This window comes from Acanthisitta chloris, unplaced genomic scaffold (assembly GCF_000695815.1).
Source record: "Acanthisitta chloris isolate BGI_N310 unplaced genomic scaffold, ASM69581v1 scaffold45093, whole genome shotgun sequence".
Classification (NCBI taxonomy): Eukaryota; Metazoa; Chordata; class Aves; order Passeriformes; family Acanthisittidae; genus Acanthisitta; species Acanthisitta chloris.
The window spans coordinates 1-19548 of NW_008665111.1; the positions used below are offsets into that span (position 1 = coordinate 1).

A 19548-nucleotide genomic window follows, 5' to 3' on the forward strand; every position below is an offset into this window, starting at 1 on the left:
AGGGAGGGAGGGATGCCCTCCAGTTGGGGCAGTTCTAGCACTCCAGGCCCATGTGTGTCTGCTCTCTCCTGCAGGCATGCTGGCCAGTCTGGTGGAGCAGAACATCTCGGTCCGCAGGCGGCAGGGAGTCAGCATCGGGCGCCTGCACAAGCAGAGGAAGCCGGACCGCCGGAAACGCTCCCGCCCGTACAAAGCCAAGCGGCAGTAGCCAGGGGGCCAAGACTGTGAGAAGCAGCAGCTGGGCTTTGTGCCTTTGGGCAATGGCACTTGGATCTGTGACCCTTTGCCCAAGGAAGAGGGACCACAGTGACAAGCCCTTGGCTGAGGTGGAGCCTGAGGACAAAGAGAAATCGGGTTTTCCTCTGCACCTGAGCTGTGAAAGGCAGGAACATGTCTCAAGAAGTCCCCACAACAGGAGGCAGTCCTGAGGGCCCAACTTCCTGAACATGCCACAGCAGGGCCCAGGTGTTGTGAGCCTGTGTCTCAGCGCCATGGCTGAGGACTGTGACAGGAGGGGAAGAGCCCATCCAGCTGGTGGTGGATCTGGTGTTGTGGGAATGCTGGCAACGCCCACGTGAGGCTCTGCTGGCCGCAGCTGGCTGTGGCTTGTGTCCTCCTGCATCCAGGCCTTCAGCTCTGTGCTTCCCTGGGACATCCTTGCCTGTGTTTTCTATCCTCCCTCCCTTTCCCAAACTCATGTTTGGTCCTAACGCAGGCTTTGGCCATTCTGAGCAAGGTGGCTCCTGGACAGAGCCCCTTCTGCACCTGCCCTGCCCAGTGCTGGCCAGGCTCCTGGGGATGGTGGCACCCTCAAGTGTATCTGGGCTCCCTGGTGGGCCATGGCAGCTCTGTTGCTAGACGAGGATGGGTGGGCTCATCCTTGGAGTGGGGCTTTTGTCTCAGCAATCCATGGTGGTGTTGAGGGTGGCCAGTGGTTCTGCTGCCATGGCTGCTCTTCTCGGGACCAGCTCCATGGCCCTGGCAGTGCCTGTGGGTCATGTGGGGCTGCTCCAGGCCCAATCCCCAGAGAAACTCCGAGAATCATGGAACAGACCAGGTTCACAGGGCAACCTCTGTGCTGCTGGGCATGGTGCCAGGGTGGACGCTGGATGTGGAGTTTCTTGGTAAAGCCTCGCAGCAGGGGGAGAGGCAGCTGGTTGTAGTAATGGTAGAGGTGGGATGGGGACAACAGTGGCAGGTGGAAGTCCCTGGCTGGCTGCTAACCCAGAGCTTGCTGGTGTGGCCTAGCTGCTGATCACCCACTGCCTCCTGCCAGTGCTCCAGCATGTGGGCTGCTGCCTGTCCCCAGCAGCCTGGAAGAAGTCTGAGCTGTCAGAGGTGAACATCACTCTCCAGAGGAGTCCTGAGGCAGTTGCCAGAAGAGGAGAGGACTGAATTTTCAAAAAAATGTACAGGTCTTGACTATGGAATGAAACAGTTCAGCGTCCTGAGGCAGAGTTGCCACAAGAGGACTGAATTTTCAAAAAAATGTACAGGTCTTGACTATGGAATGAAACAGTTCTTTTGGTATTTGTTGAAGGAAAGAAAATCCTTCTGTCTCTTGCTGTGTCTAATATCAAGTGCTGTAAATAATGGATCTGTCTGATGGAATAAAGCTATCCTGTAACAGCCAGCCAAGGGTGAGGGGTGTGTGAGGTAAGGGAGGGGCATGTGTGTGGCTCAGAGAACTGAGTGCCAGCTCTAGGCCGTTGTTGTCCCTGGTGGCAGCTGAGGTAATTGTGGGGAGTGCAGCACCACCAGGTGCCTGGGATGCTCCTGAATTTAAGCTCAATTTGTTGACGTAGGAGAGGAGGGGGATGGCTGCAGGACCATGGTGCCCTGGCTCAGGCCCTCAGCTGCGAGGGGTTCCTGGCTAGGTGGGTTTCCTGGCTAGAAGTCCAGGGCACAGATCAAGGCTGTGCCCCGTTTGATCCAGTGCTTCTGCGGCTTGTCCGTAGGGATCTCCACGGCAATCACATAGTTGGTGGAGTGGCCTGTTGTTGACAGTGTGCCTGTAATGGGGAAGTAAGGGCAAGAGGGTAGTGCTTCTGCACACTCGACTGGGCAGTCCCAGACAAGTGACCCCATGCAGGACCCTCTGTCCCGACCTTGAACAGGCTGAGCAGGGCTGGGGAAACAGGGGCTTGAGGAGAGCCTGGCCAGAGGCACTGCTGCATACCAGGGTGCCTGGCTGCTCTGTCTCCACAGCCACAGCAGGACAAATCTTTTTCTCCCTGCATGGCCTCAGCCAAAAGTGCCTTACTCCATAGCAGCAGAAGAAACTGCTGCCTCTCCTGGGTGGGCCTTGCTTCTGGAGATCTGCCTTTAGGGCACCTACCTGCACGAGTGAGAGTCTTATAGATGGGGCACAGGTAGATGCCTGTGGTTGGAGGCTTGCGGCTGGGGACAGGCAGCAGCCAGATGACAGCCATCTCTGTGTAGAGCTCCTTGGGGCGCGACTCTGCCAGCTGACACGCAGCAGGGTCCCAGCGGGCACCTTCCAGGAACAAGCCGTAGATGTAGCAGCCTGCATCAGGCTGGCGCGTCAGCTCCCTCACCGACTCCTTCATGACCTGCCGAGGGGAGTGGGCATGGGGCCCTTGGTCAAGGCATGTCCCTGAGGGCTCAGCCCCAAGGCCCCTCTTAAGCTGCTCTTAGTTAAGCCAGTGCTGCCAAAGGGGAGCCTGCCCCAGCACTCAGGGTGGGTGGGCTGGCTTTTCTGGCAGCTCACATCATGCGAGGCAGCCTGGGATAGAGCTGGTGCAGAGGGATGTGAGCAGGTCTGCTCAGGCAGGGAAGCCTCTGCCAGCTTTGTAGAGGTGTCTGGCAGTGTGGGTGGGTATATCTGAGCACAAAGGGGATGATGAGTCCATGAGCAGCTGTTGGCTTCACCTCTTGGCCAGGTCAGGGTTAGAACTGCTGCCTTTGTGGCCTAGCACCAGATTCCAAAAAAATCCAGAACCTCCACCTGACTTACTGACCTTGAAGCTAAATGAGATGGTGTCGATGGAGATGACGGACTTCCTGGCAAAGTTCTGCAGCGTCCCAGTGAGGAAGGCCTGGGGAAAGAAGAACCCACTGATCCAGAACACAGAGGGGGTCCCATGGCTGATCCATTTCTGCAGGAATTCAATCCGCTGCACCAAGTCATTCACCCAGGATGCCAAGGGCTTCAGCGACGGGTAGGCCTGTGGGGCAGCCACAGAGGGAGGTGCTGAATGCAGCCAAGGACAGCCTAGACCTTGTGCTCTAGTTGCTGACAGCTGTCCAGAGCTCTATGGCTGGGAACAACTGGGAGCTGCACTAGGCAGGAGACATCTCTGTGCCAGAGGAGCACTAGACAGCTCCATGTGGGATAGCTCAGTCCAACAGTGGTGGCTGATGACCCTTGGCTCAGCTGGCAGGCAGCTGAGGCACATACCTTGGCATTCCACATCTCGGGGACAGTGTTGTTGTACAAGCTGCTGGCCATCACCTCCAGCGCAGAGGACATCACAACCAGGCCCTTGAGAGCTTTCAGCAAATCCTTCAGACTTTTAGCAACTACTTCCAGGAGCCTGTTGTACCTACAGGGAAAGCGCAGAGGGAGCCAAGTGACTCCATGCAGTGATTTATCACCCACATCTGCCCAGAGAGGGTATGGATCTCGGTACATGAGTGAAGCTCCTCCATGTAACCCCCAGCCCCGTTCCACTTCAACAGGGTCTCATAGCTTCTCCCCAGTGCTGAATTGCAAATGGAGACACAGATCAGTCCCTACAGGATGGGGATCAGTTGAAGGCCCTGGCTTGGACAGCATAGCACAGCTGCCAGCCCCACTGCCATGCTCAGCACTGAGGTGGGTGGGAGCAGGGCCCTGCATGTCTCTGTTGTTCCCCAGGATGTGATCCCACAGGGGTTTTACCTGATCACCTCCTGCACCAGCACAGTGTTCATGGACTCTTCGTAGAGCAGTGGATATTTGTGGATCACCTCCTGCAGGTTCATGGGTGCAGGCAGCTTTGCCAGAATGTCCTCGGAGATTTGCTCCACAAGCTGTAAGTAAGGCAACAAGTGGGTGAGCATCCTTCTACTCCAGCTTCATATCTGGTGAGAAGGATGAAGAGCTAACACCACGATGGCAGTGCCATTGCTGTCACTCAGCAGGCAGGGTGGCACCTGTTGAGAGCTGGTGTTCATGCTCACTGCCTGTGCTGGGCACCTACCTCTTCCCTGCTGTGGCCTCCCACTGTAATGGTCTTGGGTTGCAGCTGTGTAATGGCCCCCAGCAGAGCAAAGGTCTCGTTCTGAGCAAAGGTGATGTTGGCATTGTCATGTAAACCAAAGAGCTCTGGGCTGTCATTGAGGGGAAGGCCCTTAATGTATTGGAGGTAGCCCTGGAGAAGAATCCACACAGGCTGTGAGACAAAGAGTAGCTGAAGATCCCTGGGTTCTTACAAACCTATATTCCCCCAGGGAACTGGAAATGAATGCAGTGGGTTTCAGGGATGAGTAGATCCCCTTTACACTATGAATGATGTTCTCCTTGGATCTATGAGCTGCAATTTGTGACTTGAGTACTTACATCGAGGTCAGAAGAGGGACTGATCTGCTTGTAGATGCCGGATTCAGAGTAGGCAAACTCAGGATTTAAAACCTCAGGCTTGTAGAAATCTTCCAAAATACTCATGATGCAGCGCCGGTCCCAGTCATCAGTCACTCGGCCGCCATAGTTGATCTCCCCAGCCGTGTACTTCAGCACCTGCGACGGACCCCGCCATGACCCATGTGTGCACCACGAGCCTGTGCCCTCACAGGAGGGGTGACTCATGCTCTTACCTTGTAGGGGATGTCTGTGTATTCACCCAAGAACATCTGCAGCTGACTGATGCAGATGCGGAGGTCTCCGTCTGTGAACTCATAGGGGATGTTGAACCCCAGAGGCCCGAACTTTCTCCTCTCCAGCATGTTCCCATGGAAGAAGCAAAGTGACAGCAACAAGGATTTAAACTCTGTGACCTACGGGCAGGCAAGCAGGGAGAGGAGTTACTCAGCTTAGGAAGAGCTTTGGATGGGGTCAGTTCCTGTTGGGACCTGGCAGGAGATGTTCCAAATCAGCAGTGCCAGCTGGGAGGGGGAAACCTCAGTCAGGCTGCTGTGCTGGGGAAGGTCATGGCTCACACCTTGCCTAAAGAGAGCTGCAAGTGCCTTACACCAGGCCTCCACAATTCTATTGCTTCTGTTGCTCAAAGTAAAGCTTCTAAGTGGCTTATCACAGAGTAGATGTGAGTTTATGAGAAGTATCTCCAGCCCTTCTCTAGCACATGGATGCTCTAATGGGGAGGAAGATCTGTACCTGGAGAGGAGCAACATCCAAGTGGAGAGCATACACTGAAGCATGCACAGAATGGGGGCAGCAAACCAAAGCATGACCTGGGTCTTACCTTGGGACAAGAATTCAAGAAGTCATCACTGAAACTAATGTAAGACTTGAGCAGGTTGGCCTTGACCCCACGGGGGGGCTCGATGGTGATCTTGGAGCCATTCTGGAGAATAGACACAGGGAAGTGGTTGCTCGGTAGACTAGTGAGCCAGAGGCGAAAGTCCGGATGTACCTGCAAGTCCAGGAGGCAGAAGTGCTGAGAGGGTGCAGACACAGCCCCTGTAGCTGCTCCTGCACTGACCCTCTGGTTCTATGGGGAACCTGTGAATGGGACTGAACTAGATCTGGCTGCCTTGGAGCTCCAGCCTCCCACCTGTCATCCTCAGAGTGAGCACCTGCTCAGAAAAACAGCTTACCTTGTGGGGGTCAATGCCCTCAATGAGTCTCTCCAGTGAAGACATCCAGCTGGGGGCCAGGTGGCAGTTCTGGAAGAAGACCCAGTTGCCCAGCTCCATGGCACTGTGCAACATGGCTTCAGCATGGGGGCCCTGCAGAGGCAGAGAGGAATAGCTCAGAGACCCTGGCCCTTGGCAGGCTGTGCCCTGCTGAGGTGGACAGGGAGGAAGCTGCTGGGTGGAGGGACCACTGTCCAGAGCTACAGCCTGGCTTTGTCCCCATGGCTCAACTGGATTGTTGTTGTCTGATGGCACAGGAAAGGCCTTTTTACAACTTTTACAAGCCTGTGAGGGAGGTTAGAGACAATGGAAGATCTGTGGATGGATTTGGGAAGTTAGAGGGCTGTGCAAGTTGGGAAGTGGGAGCTGCTGGAGCCTCCATGCCAAACTGGCTCCTCGTGCTAGCCGAAGGTTTGTGAGTAAGGGCTCTGAGGCAAGAGGGTGTTTTCACCATGCTCCAAGGGTATTTGACCTACTTGGAACTTGATAAGATCACTGGGAGTGGCAGCTGCTCCAAGTGGGCACCAGGAGCTTACCTGTCCTTGGCCCAGAGAAATGGCAGAGAGCTTTTGGGAGAAGTTCATCTCTTCAGCAAACTTGTAGAGGTCAGCAGCAGGGTCAGTGCCTGGGGACAGCACAAACACTAGGGGTGTGGTGGCACTGGACTCCTTGAAGATGACCGAGAGGTCAGTGGTCTGCAACACAGAAGGTTGGTCAGGGCAGAGGGGCCACAGTGACACCACTCAGCACCTCCTCACCCTGCCTGGCCTCCAGCTCCCCTCCAAGGCACCAGCGTGTTCTCAGGTGCCAAGGCCAGAAACATGTTCAATAAGGCTCAAACAGAACTCTCCTCTGGCTGCATTAGGGTCAGGGCAGGAACCACTTTCCCATTTGTCATTCAAAATTTTCCCTTGTACATCCGCATTGTCTGTCCCCTCCCGGTGTGGGAGGTGAACATTAGGAAGGATAGATAGGTGTTTTCCCAGCTGCGGGAACACTGTGGCTGCAGAGAGGCACAAGTGGCCTCACTGCAATTGCAAAATACTGATGGCCATTTACCACAAGCTTGAGGCCTCCTGCTGCACTCCTGTCCTCACCAGTGCTTCCTTTTGGCTGGTTACCTGTGGCTCAATGAAGCGCTGGTCCAGGTTCAGCACCACAAAGTCCTGCATGGCGTTGGTGATCTTATCTCCCCGCAGACACCGCAGAACCAGCAGCTTCTGGAAAGCATCAAGCTCAGCTTCCCACTTCCCAGGCAGGGGCTCTCTGCAAAGTAATTGGGTGCATTTGTGGGGCATGTGCCAGATCCTGCAGCTCCTTGGCATGAACCCTCATTGCCTGCAGGCAGGCACTGGGGCTTCAGAAAGGACAAGGACCTTTCAGTCCCTTGGTTGAGGTTGTTGTCTGTAGCTCTGAAACCATCAGCAGGCAAGCCAGAGCTGCTTCCACTGGGGAAGCACCAAATACTGCTGGAGTAAGGCACTGTGAGACTGCCTTGGGCAAATAAGGGCCACCCCGAGAAGACAAGGCAGTGCTTCATCCTCTCCCTTGTGTGGCACTGCACTGGGAGCAGAGCTGGCACTGTGGCTGTATTGGCTCCTCTTGCTCTCCCAGGGATGCCATTACCTGCCAGGTGCAGTACAGCTGAGCTGACAAAGTAGGGGACACTTGCCTGTGAGGCTTGGGGCTGTCAAAAATGGCCCTGAATCCTACAAGGTTGGCTGCAAAATCATCAGCAAAACCAGAGAAATTCTTCAGGCTGCTCAAGGCCAGGATGTCTCCCCATGCTCTCTCGTTCAGCCAGGCTGGAGCCGGGTTCTCCCTCATCTCCTTTACGGTTCCTCCTGACAGCAGGTACTGCCACTCATCCTGGGAACAGGAGAGGACATGGTCATGGATTATGGCCTTCCTCCCTGAGCTGAAGGCATGTGGGTTTGTGCCATATCCAGTTAAAACCCTGTAGTATTTTTTTGGGTGCTCTCCTGCCAGATGCATGTGTATTAAAACCCTGTAGTATCTTTCTGGGTGCTCTCCTGCCAGATGCATGTGTCCAAGAGTAAGTGAACTGGAGGGTCTAGTGAGATCAACATAGTGACTGTTCAGCTGCCACTCTGCTAACTCCTGTCTGCTCCCTCTGAGCTTGCTAACCTTTGCAGCAGTTTGGCAGCAAACTGGCAAAAGCCACAGATTATTCAGGTGAGGCAGCTCTGCATGTAGACATAGGGAGCAGTTTGAGAGCTGAGTGAAGACAAAGGCCCTGCATTTGCCCACCAAACTGCCAAGCCTGGCCTCAGCCCCAGATAACAAGGCTCCTTTTCCACCCAATACACTGCTGTAGGGGCTGAACAGGCTTTTGACATCAAAGTACCAAGGTGACCTGCTTACCATATCAATCTGCCCATCATTCATCAGAATCCGGATGGAAACCAGAAAGGCAAACATGAGCTTGTGCTTCTCAAAGAGGCTACGGCACACATTGCAGTAGAGACTGAAGGTGATGTAGTTGTTGATGTTCATGACTCGGTCCTTCAGCATGTCTGAAAAAAGGCAACAACCAGACAAGGGTGGTGGGTGCCAGGGGTGGGTGCTCTCCACATCAGCTATCGGTTCCAGGGTACAACCACACCCTGCCCAGGAAGAACAGATGCTGCTCTCAAACATGGACTTGGTGCAGAAGCCTCAGTGAAAGCACAAGGCTGTGAGTTGGTGCCCCAGCACCAAGAGGGAGCACATGCTGCACCACGGCAGCTGCATGGGCCCAGCCACCACTCGCCTGGCTGACACATGGTGCTGGGTGGGGAAAGCTGCCTCCAGGGCCTGTGCCGGAGGCAGCTCTGTGACAAGCAGAGTCACACCATAACCAGGATGGTGTGTACCTTGCCTGTCTGGTAAGGCAGCAGCAAAGTGGTGGGGGATAGAACAGAGAGTGGGCAGTGACATCTTCCCTGGCTGTGTGGACACAAACAGGGGCAGCTCTGGACCATGCTGAGAGCCAACACATGTGGTCACATTTGCCTTGACTCTGCAAGTGTCTGAGCTTATGCTGCTGCTAAACCAGGAAATTGGGGTGAGGGAGAAGACAGAAGGGGGCAGTTCTGGGGGCAGGCACCTGCTTTCTCGGAGTTACGGATCCCCATTTGGAAGATGTTGAGGAACCACTCGAGTGAGTACTGGTACATGGGGTCCACATTGGACAGGTCTGAGACGCAGAAGTAGAGGATCCGTGAGCGGACAGCCACAGGCATATACTCCAGGCGAGTGCTGTTGATGTCCTTCTCTGTCTGCTCTGCCACCATCACCTTAGCCTGGAGGACAGAAGAGACAACATGTTAGTGCAGTGCTGGCAGGGGATGTACAGCTGCAGGGGGAGAGCAGCTCCACCTCTGACCTGGATCTCTCCTGCCTTCAGCTTGGACGCCTCCAACACTTTGATGAGCTCCAAGTCATCTACAGGATTTCCTTCAGCAGTGCTGAGCCGATACAGGATCTGGTCTTCTAGCTCCTTCAGCTCCTGATGCATCTTGGCATTGCTAACAATTAGCTGGTTTCTATCTTCTTCTAAGTCAGGCCGCTCTGCAGCCACCACTTCTCCCAGCAGTTGGTCTTCCAAGCCACTAGAACAAAAGCCATGGAGGTGAGGGCGGGGGAAACAGGCCTGAGGGTCTGAGGACTGTGTGGAATGAGGCTGAGCAGCATGAGCAGCTACTGGGGCAAGCAGGTACCTGGGAGAGAGGGTGAAGTTGATGAGGGTGAGCTTCGTGGAGACCTCAGGGCTGTAGTGAGGGTTGGGCAGGTTTGTGGTGATGTACATCTTGAAATCATCATGGTAGGGGATCACTGAATCCCCCAGCTTCAGCACAGTGTTGCCTTGCTGTTTGTAGGTCTGTACCAGAGAGGGGCAAATACAGGAAGGTTGGGATGGCTACCTCTTGTGAGGGAAGGCACCCTGCTGTGCTCTGGGCTCTGCAGTGAGAAGAGAGTCTGAAGGCTCTCTGGACAGGAGCTCAAAGCCACCCAACAGACCTAAAGGCCTGAACCTGAGTACAGCAGCTGTATCCCATGGCCCTGCCTCCTAAGCAAGGATGCCTGTTGGCAGAAGACAAGAGTGTGCAGGAGGCTGCCAACGTGTTGGAGCCCTGGACAAGAGCAGCATCCACATTACGTGCCCACAATCCCACCACATCCCATGGCACCCTGGCCAGATGACCCCTTACAGTCCAGCCCACTGCCCCTCCTTGCCAAGGTGAGACACATGACCTCCTTGAGCAGGACAGGCTCAAGGACTGGATCCAGCTCCTCGCCAACACTCTCCAGCAGGAAGGGCTTCCCAAAGGTAATGGCATTTTCCAGACTGCAGAGGAAGTCCCGGTCGCTCATCTTGGCCACTTCCAGGCTGTTCACCTTCTCCTGAAAGGCAGCAGGGAGGGCAGGGTCACTGGTGTTCTGCCCACTTTCACATCCAGCTCAGGTGCATGGTACACCTCTCACTGGGCTAATTTAGCTCCCTGGAGTGGCAGAAATAATATATTTTCTTACTTGGCTATACTTTGTCTATTTTGGCAAGTTTAACCCATGTCAGCAGGCACTAGAGACAGCTCAATAAGGCAGCAGAAAGGGCAGAGAACATAGAGCCATACCCCTCTGGAGCCTCATGCTGCTAACACAGACCTCATTTGTCTGTAAAGTGAGAGCAGGTGGGTGGGAAAAGCCCTTAGGGAGCAAAACAGGAGCAGCTGCCTGAGCCTTCAAAAGGGTAGTAAGTGCTTCTCTGGAGAAAGAGAAGAGGTGGTGGTCAGTGTTCTCAGCTCTCTGGCAGTAGGGACTGTGCTCGCTAGTCAGGTAATTCCACCCTGATCCTTTTTATCCAAGGGACCTGAAAGAGCATTATGGGAGATGCTAGTGTTGTTCTCTGTGGTGAAGGATGTAAGGCTACCAGAATGCTAGTGGGGAGCCAGAGTGGGAATCTGATGCCTCACTTACTTACAGCAGGGCTCCTCCTGCCCTGTGATGATTTCCCCAAGCAATAAGTTAGCTGGGATAAAATGTGGATGTGGACCCTGTCTGGTGCTGGGCTGGGACAGTGCAGGGTCTTGCAGCTCTAGAACCCAAAGTCTGAGGCTCCCCTGCACAGCTCCGAACAGAAAGCTGCTTACTCTATCCTGGCAGACCTGGCTTTCCTCCCCATAGCTCTTACCAGATTCTTGATCCACTTGTTTGCTTGTCCTTGGGGATCTATGTAGTGAGTCCAGCGCAGGGAGAATTGGGTTATTACCCCATTCTCCACAGAGAGTGTGTCGTTGGGTAAACCAGCAATCTAATGGGGTAGAAAAAGGTGTTGGGACATCTGGCAGCAGGCACAGGTAACCAGAGAGAAGCCTTTGCTGCCGCGGCCCCTGAGTGCTCCTACTGGGGTGTACAGGGGATGGTGGTGAGGGTATCTCTGCCAGCAGCTGATCCCAGAGCCAGAGTTCTGCCCACAGCAGCTGCGCCATGGGATGGAGCTGTGCTGCAGGGTCAGGCTTGGGCAGGCTACAGCCAGGGCTTGGCTGGTGTTTGTAAAGGTCAAGGCTGCTGCCCTCATCGCTGCTGCCCAGGTCTTGCTCTTTGTGCAAGGAGCCTGGCGACAATTCCAGCTCTGCAGCATGGAGGTACTTGGTCATTATCCAGTGGTTTGGTTTGGGGCTGTCCTCTGGTACTGGTGATCCTAGTGAGTGGCAAGCTGAGCATTTTAGTGTTTACCTGAGGCACCTTCAGCCTCAAGTGTTTGGCTTTTCTGCAACTTGCCTGCCAGGAGCGGATTTCCACAGGGTCTCCAAGGGTGCTGATGAGGTTTGGCTCCTTGCTGTGAGGAATATTGTTTTCTGACAGCTTCGTCAGCCACTCCTGGCACAGTGCTACACGATAGTGCCCCTGCCAGGAGAAACACCATCATAGCCTTACTTTTAGTTGCAGGTAATCTGCTGCAAGCATCTAAACTCTCCCCTTCCCATTCAAATGGGGCCTGTGCAGTCTCTGGCACAAATGCAGAAAGATCTAGGAGGATCACACTTGTGTCCTATTTCTTTCTCCCTGCAGATCTGGCCAGGACAGCAGAGCAGATAAATGAATCCCTGACAGGAAGCACTCCACACATACTGTGAAAGGGCCCAGGTAGGCCACAAAGCCAGCTGCAACCAGCACATCCCCATTGATGTTGTTGATCTTGTCATCCAGGCTCTCCACGGTGTCCTGCCAGCGCACCTTCTCATCAGACAGGCTGTTTATGAGCTGTGGGATAAATTGCACACATGAGAGCTGCTGAGTGGTCTAACCTTGTGTCTCAGACCTGCTGCTCTCTGAGTAATGCTGCAGGTGACTTTGGTGACCAGAGGTTGGGGTGGCCCCTGCCATATCCTGAATCCTGTCCCCAGCTTTGAGCACTTAATCCTGAGATTACTAGGCTGTTCTCAGGTGTCCCGGAGACACGTTTGGCTGAAGAAGCTGTGCACAGCAGCTTTTCATATTGGTGCCTGGCTAGCTTAGCTTCCTAGTCTCATTGTGCTGCTGAGATCTGGCCAGGCAGCTTCAACCCAGGATTGTTGTGAGCTGCAGGCATGTGGATGTTTTCACCACTGCGCTGCTTGATCTGAAATCAGGTTGTCTCATGTAAGCAGGTAGAACCCAACTCTGTCCCTTACCACGCCAGCACGGCCCAGTCGCTGCTGACACTGCTCACACTTCATCTCCAGCTCCTCCTTCTTGGCTCTGCAGGTCTCATACTTCTCTTGTAGCAAGGCAATGCCACCTTCAGCCTCCTTCAGGCGCTTCTTAGCTTCCTCAAGGACCTGCTGAGTGACACGCAGGTCCTCTTCTGCCACCCGCAAGGCTTGCTGGGGAGATGCACAAGGAAACAGTGGGCATGTTGAGCATGTGGTCAGGCTCTTCCCCCAAAAGCCCAACAAGACACCTTGGAGCAAAGAGTTGGTTTTCCAAAAAAGCAATAGCTGATATTGAGATCCTTTCCTGGATGTAACTCCAGGGAACTCTTCTGCAAGGCCAGGAATAAAAGTAGGGGTGAGGAGGGTATTTCTGCATAGCTGCATAAAGCCAAGAACCTGTGCCAGCTTACACAAGCTCAGGGTGTGGCCCACTGGTGAACAGCAGGAAAGGTTCCTCTGCTTGCTCCAAACTTATAGTAAGGCTTGGAGAGGATTATGGCTGAAACAGTAGTGAGACGTGGGAATGTTTCTGCAAGTACAGCTTGTGCTGAGTCAGGAACTCAGCACTAAGAACAAGGTATTCTGTCCCAGCATATTCTAGGCTGATTTCTTCTACTTTATCATGTTAATGGGTTTTGAGGCTTTGGCTCTGCTAAGGCTTGGTCTGAACACCATGTCCTGACCTGCAGAACGTGGTGATTCCCAGCATCTCCTGCAGATGTGAGCTATTAGTACTGTGCTCCCTTTACTGTGACCTAAAGCAACTGGGTCATGCAGCCTCTTACCCGCTTGGGCTCCACGGCCTTGGACACAAAATGGTACTTGTGCATGGCACGCACCCACTGGCAGATAGAGGTACAGGCTTTGGAGACCTTGGCAATGGCAGCTGGCTGAAACTCCTCACTGTCAATGTAGGGCTGGATGGCCCTGATCACACTGTCTGCAATATTGTCCTGTAAGGAATCATGGGAAAGAAAGGAGATGAGTGATGAGCATGCTAGAGATCTGACTGAGGAAGAACTCAAAGGGCTTCCTCCGGTGGCAGCAGCCTGCCCCAGGACTTGACAGAGTGGTTAAGACATCACACTGGAGCAAGAGGAATCAAATTGTTGCACGTTGAGGTGTGTGAGGCACAGCTGTGGGATTGGGTAAATCCCTTTCCATACCGTATTCATCCAGTCCCTCCACATGAAAGAGCAGAGGGACAGAAGGGGAAGACCTGTGTGTCTGGGTTCCATTGCCCAAGGCAATAAACTGCATCCAGCTGACATGAGGACTTCCAAGCCAAACACACCCTCATCCTCAGTGTTGCTGAAGGGTGTTGCCCTCTAAGCTTTATTGCTGTGAGAAGAACCTCTGTGAGGCAATACCAGATCCCAGTCACAGCCTCCTTCTGCCATCACTTACCTTATCGTAAGAAGTCAGGATGTGCAGGAACTGTGCTGGGTCCTGGAGAAGGGCCCTGCCTGGCTCCCAGTAGTCATCCACCTTGGTGCCTATCTTTTCTCCTGCCACCTTTTTGGGCTTTATTCCTTTCATAATGCAGACAGCTTCAATCACCATCTTCACACCAAGGGGAGGCCGCTGCATTGCTCGTACCTTCAAAACCCAAATGGAAACAGTGAGTTGACCTAGTTCTCAGTGAAATGGGGTGCTCATCCATCCTTCAGCTGGACCAGGGGAGACTGGGACCAGAGGCAGGATATTTAGGGGAGGTAATACACAGGCAGGAAGGACAGAGGTATTTGAAGGGAAAGCTGTTTATCAGAGAGGGCATGGATCAAACTACAGGTAGGCTGAAAAAAGCCTTCCCTGATGCTCTGATAGGTGTTATTTTACAGGCTGAAAATATCTTGGCAACAGAGCTACATCTGTATGGCCCTGGGGAGAAAGCTGTATGGAAATGGGATGCAGACTGGCTTTCTCCCTTGCTCTGTGGGCTCTCATTTGTCTAGTACCCCATTGTGGCAATGTTGTACCCCATGAGATGGTCTGCAGCACTCGTGGAGGGACTACTTGAGTCTCTCCTCAAGTAGGCACCTAGGAGTGCTGCTGCAGCACCCTTAAGATAGCTGTGGATGTCAGGGCCCTTGAGGATGACTCCTGCTTTTCCCCTTCTAGTGCTGACCATCCTTGCCATGTTCAGTCAGAGATACTCCCAGGCCTTCCCACTGGAAGAGGTCAACAGAGGGACAGACTTTATGACAACGCTGAAGCTGATCTACCCCCATGCAGACACCCTCTGTGAGAGGGACTTTGACTGGCTCTTTGATTGCCCTGGGACAAAGCAGTTCCTTGAGTGGTTCTGCAGCACAGTGAGCAAGGAGAACGGGCTGAGCCCAGCCGAGCTGGAGGAGGCCTATGATGCCCTGCTGGCTGCAAGTAAACCCATCCTGGAAGGTGATGCCCTTAGGCAGGCATTGCAGACATGCTGCCAGTTCCCAAGACTGATACCAGATGATGAAAGTCCCTCTCTGGAGGCCTTGAAGGAGGAGCTTCGGGACTATCATGACCTTCAGGTCTGGCGGTACAACAAGCTGATGCTTTGCACAGACAACCTGAAGCAGAAGCTGAGGTATTTGGAGAAGGAGGAGAAAGTGGTGAAGGAGGACTTGAAGATGGCTCAGAGGAATCTGGCAGCAAAGATCTACCAGACCAGAGCTGTCTTGAGCCAAGTCAGCAAGACTGAAAATAAGCTGACAGAATGTCATGGGGACAAGGGGAAAGGCCAGCTGCCGACACTGCTGTGTCAGATGGATCTTGGCCCTTACATGGAGCTAGAACAACAGGCCACTGAGGCATTTGAGAGGTTCACTGAGCAGGTCCTACCAGGGAATGTCCAAGCTCCAGATACTTGGGAGGCAAGTGCACAGGGAGAGAGCAGCCTGAAGGAAGATCGGGGGGCTGGGACACAGATGGGCTTGCACTGGGAAACACGAGAAGGAAGAAGAGAGGCTCCTTATCAAGAGTGCAGAAAGACACCATGGGGGGTGGCACCAGCAAGTCAGGGAATACCAGTCCAAGGATCAAGGGCAGAGCTGCTAGTGAAAGGGAGGAACGGGAGAGAGGTGTTGAGCATGGAGGGTGAGGAGGAGAGAGATGGCAGCCAGAGTGAGTGGACACCAGAGAGAGAATTCACAGAGAGAATGGACACCAAGCAAACATCAATGCCTTGGGTCTGATGGAGATGAGCTACTGGAGGACCAAGACAGCTACTGGAAGGAGCTAAGCCAAATAGAGAAAGCACATATCTGTGCCCGGAGGGAGGTTATAGTCATGTCAGCAAAAGTGGAAGGCAACCGTGCTGCGCTGGAGTGGGACCAGAGGACTCTGGAAGCTCTCAAGGATAACCAGGTAGGGCCAGTGCCCCCATTCCTCCACCATCCTTTGTGGTAGGGTCTGCCTGTGCTGCAGGCAGTCCTTCCTGGTGACACATCAGGAGCAGGTGGCAGAGCCAGGCATTGCCTGACACCAGCCTCTCTGGTCTCTCCCCTGAACAGCCTGCAGTCAGGGCAGAGCTCCGGGGCCAGGCTGACCTGCTTCAGAAGCAGCTCCATGCCCTGCGCTGCGACATCATGCAGACTCTGACCCACCAGCTGCCGCCCCTGCTGAAGGCAGAGGTTTGCCGTGCTTGCCTGCCCATCCTGCACAGGCAGCTCAGCCTGGAAGATGCCCATCTCCAGCATATTGCTGGGAAGCAGAAGGAGGCAGCTGCATGGCTGGTGAGCCAACACAGCCCCCTGGATCTGCTGGAGCTCCAGCTGATATGGGAAAGAAAGGAGTTGGAACACAAGACCGTTTGGCTGGGGGAGGTTGAAACTATCATGAGGGAACTCTAGAAGCAGCAGAACTACTTTGAAGATGATAGTTCTTCCCAGAAGGCTCATCCATGCAAATGGATAGACCCCAAAGACTTCACTACTGTACGGTAAGGGCTGGTGGGTTGTGTGTGCATGAGGAACAAACTAGATGGGGAGGAGGTGGCATGGGAATGGCAGAGGCAGGCAGCAGACCCAAGGTAACAGGCAGTCTAGCAGTGCTCCTCTGCCAGTGCAGAGCCACTCTGACTCCATGGTGGTGTGAAATTCCTCAGAAGACAGCATCTTCTAGCTAGCATCTCCCTAGCAGGCTAGTACTGGTGCAGTGGAGTATGGGCTTGGAGAAGGGAATAAGAATGGAGAACAGAAGTTTTTCTAAGATGTTAAGGTGGAGAGTGTAGAGGCAAAACTTTAGCCATGGAGAAGGAGAGCTGGGCCACAAGGAAGCACAGGCTGCTTGGAGCAAGACCTTTCTTTAGCTGGATGCCCTGCATTGACAGGGACTTCTCAGTCTTCCCCACACAGTTCTGGAGTAGCTGGTGCTAGTGTCTGTCAGAAAGGAGTCCCAGACTGGCTCTTGTGCCAGCCTGGTCCTTTATGGTGCTCTTCCCAGAGATCTACAACATGGGCTTCTGCTCACTAGGAGTAGCTGTCTTCTCATTGTTGAACCACATCTGCATGCACATCTCACAGCACACAATGACCTCTGAGCCCTGTTCTTCCTCAGCACTGGCACTGTACTCACACCTCTGGCTGGGTATCCCCTCTTGCAGGCTCTGGGACATGCTGATGGGGCAAGACCAGAAGCAGTCCTTACGCAGTTATGAGGCCTTAGCAGCCCGATGTTCCCAGCTGGTTCAGGACTATACAGGGCACTGGAAGCCCAGCTGGCAGCTCCTATGCCCGAGGTGCATACCCTGGAGTCTTCCACAGAGGTGCTCTACCGAATACTGTACAACAGCTCCAACCAGCTGCAGCTCTCCTCATCGGTAAGCAAGGGATCCTGCTCCCTTGGGCCTTGCTGGGTGGCACAGGGATGGGAGTCAGAGCTCTCTGACATCCTCTGTGGGTGCAGTGGGGAGAAGTCACTGCCTTTCAGCTCGCAGAGGAAGAGGAGGTTGGCCTGATCCTTGCATTGTCTCAAAAAAACTACCTAGTGAGGCAGTGGCTGGCTGAGAGACAATGGTGATTCTCACTGTCTCTCACATATGCTGTTAAGTGTTGAGGTCAGGGTGCCTTAGCCAAGGTGTCCCAGTAAGCTACCTCTGTTCTTTGGACTGGGAGTGATTGGAGGCCAGAGCTGGGTGGATAGTTTGCTTCTTGTGGGCTGAGCTGTTCCACAGGTGTGAAAAAAGCCTCTTTCTGCATGCTCACATGAGTTTGGGCTCTGCCCCTCAGGAGACCACCAACCTGATGCATAAACTGATCACCATGCAGGACAGCCTGCACGAAATGCTGGTGGACCTCCTGAGTGACTTGGAGGTCAAGCGCAGATCTCTGGAGAACCCCATACTGCAGACAGGGTGCAACCTGTATGCATATTTTTACTGCAATGAGGATCAGCTGAGAAGAGGTGGTGGAGGAGCTGGAGAAGCAGGCATCAGCTTCCTCCAAGGGAGCGCTGATGGAGCTGCCATATGCAGAGGAGTAGGTCAGAGCGGTGCTCATTCCCTGCCATAGAAGTGGTGTCCTCTTCTGGCTGGGGTGGGTCATTAATTCTGCACTGGGAGAGAACTGTGGTGGTCTCTTGCTCCAGTGACAGGTTACTTGAGTCATGGCCAAGCAGCTGGGTTTAAAAGAAGCAGGAAGCTTATTCCTTAAATATAGAGTTTCCCAAAGCTGATGTGTAAGAAATTGATGCATCTTGTTTCACTGGAAGCCTTGACCAGACAAAACATTTGTCATACCACATCTACAAGAGGAGGGGTGCTGGGGTTAAGTGGACTGACACTGACTGTGTCTTTCCCCACCTCCTGGGGAAAGGAGTTTTGTATGTTTTGTGGGCCATAAAAAGGTCTGTTATTCATGACTGCAGAGCGCTAACTCTGTCCCTGTGCAGTGAAATCTTGTGCTTACTGAGTGTGCTCTCTTGGCTGTGGGCTGTGACACTTGCCAGGCTTGGAATCACCTTTCTCTCACTATCCTTTTTCAAGCCAGTGTTTCTTGAAGTCAGCCCACCAGCCACTGCCTCTTTGTGGTGGGTCACCTGTCAAAGAGCCTGCAGGTTCAGCATGCTGCTAGTTCTGTCCCTGTGCTGCACAGTCAGCACTTGGGGTTGCATGGTGGTACCTGCTGCCTACCCACATGGACAGGCACCATGGGATGAGCCCTCCTCAACACCCTCTCCAGGACAAGTTGGAAACACCCAGGAGCCAGTTACTGCCTCTCTGCCCTTCAATTGTATCTGAAAGAGTAAAGCTGAGAAGCTGCATGGGCAGCTGCCCAGACGGAGCCCAGGGGGATGGATGGAGATACTGGAAAAGGCTGGGGATGTTGCAAGGCTACAGAAAGAGAATTTCTGCAAAGTGAGAGGCTGTCCTTGATCAGACCCAGCCTTGCCACCCTCTCCCTTGACGCACTTACCTCTGTAACATCATTTCTGTTGAGGCTCTTCAGGCTGGCAAGAGCAGCATTCAGGGCTGGGAGGGCTTCATCCAAGTCCTTCTGAGCATCATCTGCAATGGCTTGGGCTGTCTGAGATTTCTCTTTGGCCTTCATCTCCTCAGCCAGCACAGCACTTCTGGTCTCTTCGGCCACAGCTGTGTCCACCTGCGCAACACCAGAGACAGCCTCAGAAGCAAGCTGAAGGCAGAGCACCCCTTGGCTTGGCTTGGCATTGCAAGGTAAGGATCATAGCTGTCCTGTGTGGTTTGGGCTGAAGCAGAGTGTCACTTCTGATTCTCCCCCCGATCCTGCTGGACCAAACAGCACCAGTGGCTGTGTGGTGTTTGGTGACTGTCTGGGGTTAAACCATGACATCCTGGCAGCTTGTGTGTCTTCCAGGAGACGGCTGGGACCTAACTGCTGGAGTTAATGCTCTTCCCACATCATACAATCATCGAATCATACTGGGAGATGGCTTTTGGTCAGCCTGTAGAGACCATCCACAAGCTCCAACTCTGTGCCTGGAATTAGCTGCTCTACCCATTTTCCTGTTGGCACGAGGAGAGGATGCATAGGGGTACAAATTCGTAGGGAGATGGAGTAATAAGAAG

At 53.7% G+C, this 19548-nt stretch overlaps 1 protein-coding gene across 1 annotated transcript; it reads right to left on the reverse strand.

Annotated features, from left to right (window-relative positions):
* Window positions 1–1890: 1890 nt before the first annotated feature.
* Window positions 1891–19135, reverse strand: LOC103799287 (dynein heavy chain 1, axonemal-like; the record flags this gene model as incomplete). Its single annotated transcript, XM_009071594.1, has 25 exons — window positions 1891–2012; window positions 2339–2573; window positions 2982–3188; window positions 3422–3566; window positions 3905–4035; window positions 4206–4376; window positions 4565–4741; window positions 4819–4998; window positions 5424–5594; window positions 5779–5910; window positions 6354–6512; window positions 6939–7079; window positions 7486–7686; window positions 8203–8354; window positions 8927–9122; window positions 9206–9431; window positions 9540–9700; window positions 10075–10224; window positions 11012–11131; window positions 11602–11727; window positions 11953–12084; window positions 12495–12686; window positions 13301–13468; window positions 13923–14114; window positions 18917–19135. Coding segments are annotated over 25 exons (4206 nt in total), but the record flags the coding sequence as incomplete, so codon positions are not given.
* Between the last annotated feature and the right edge of the window lie 413 nt (window positions 19136–19548).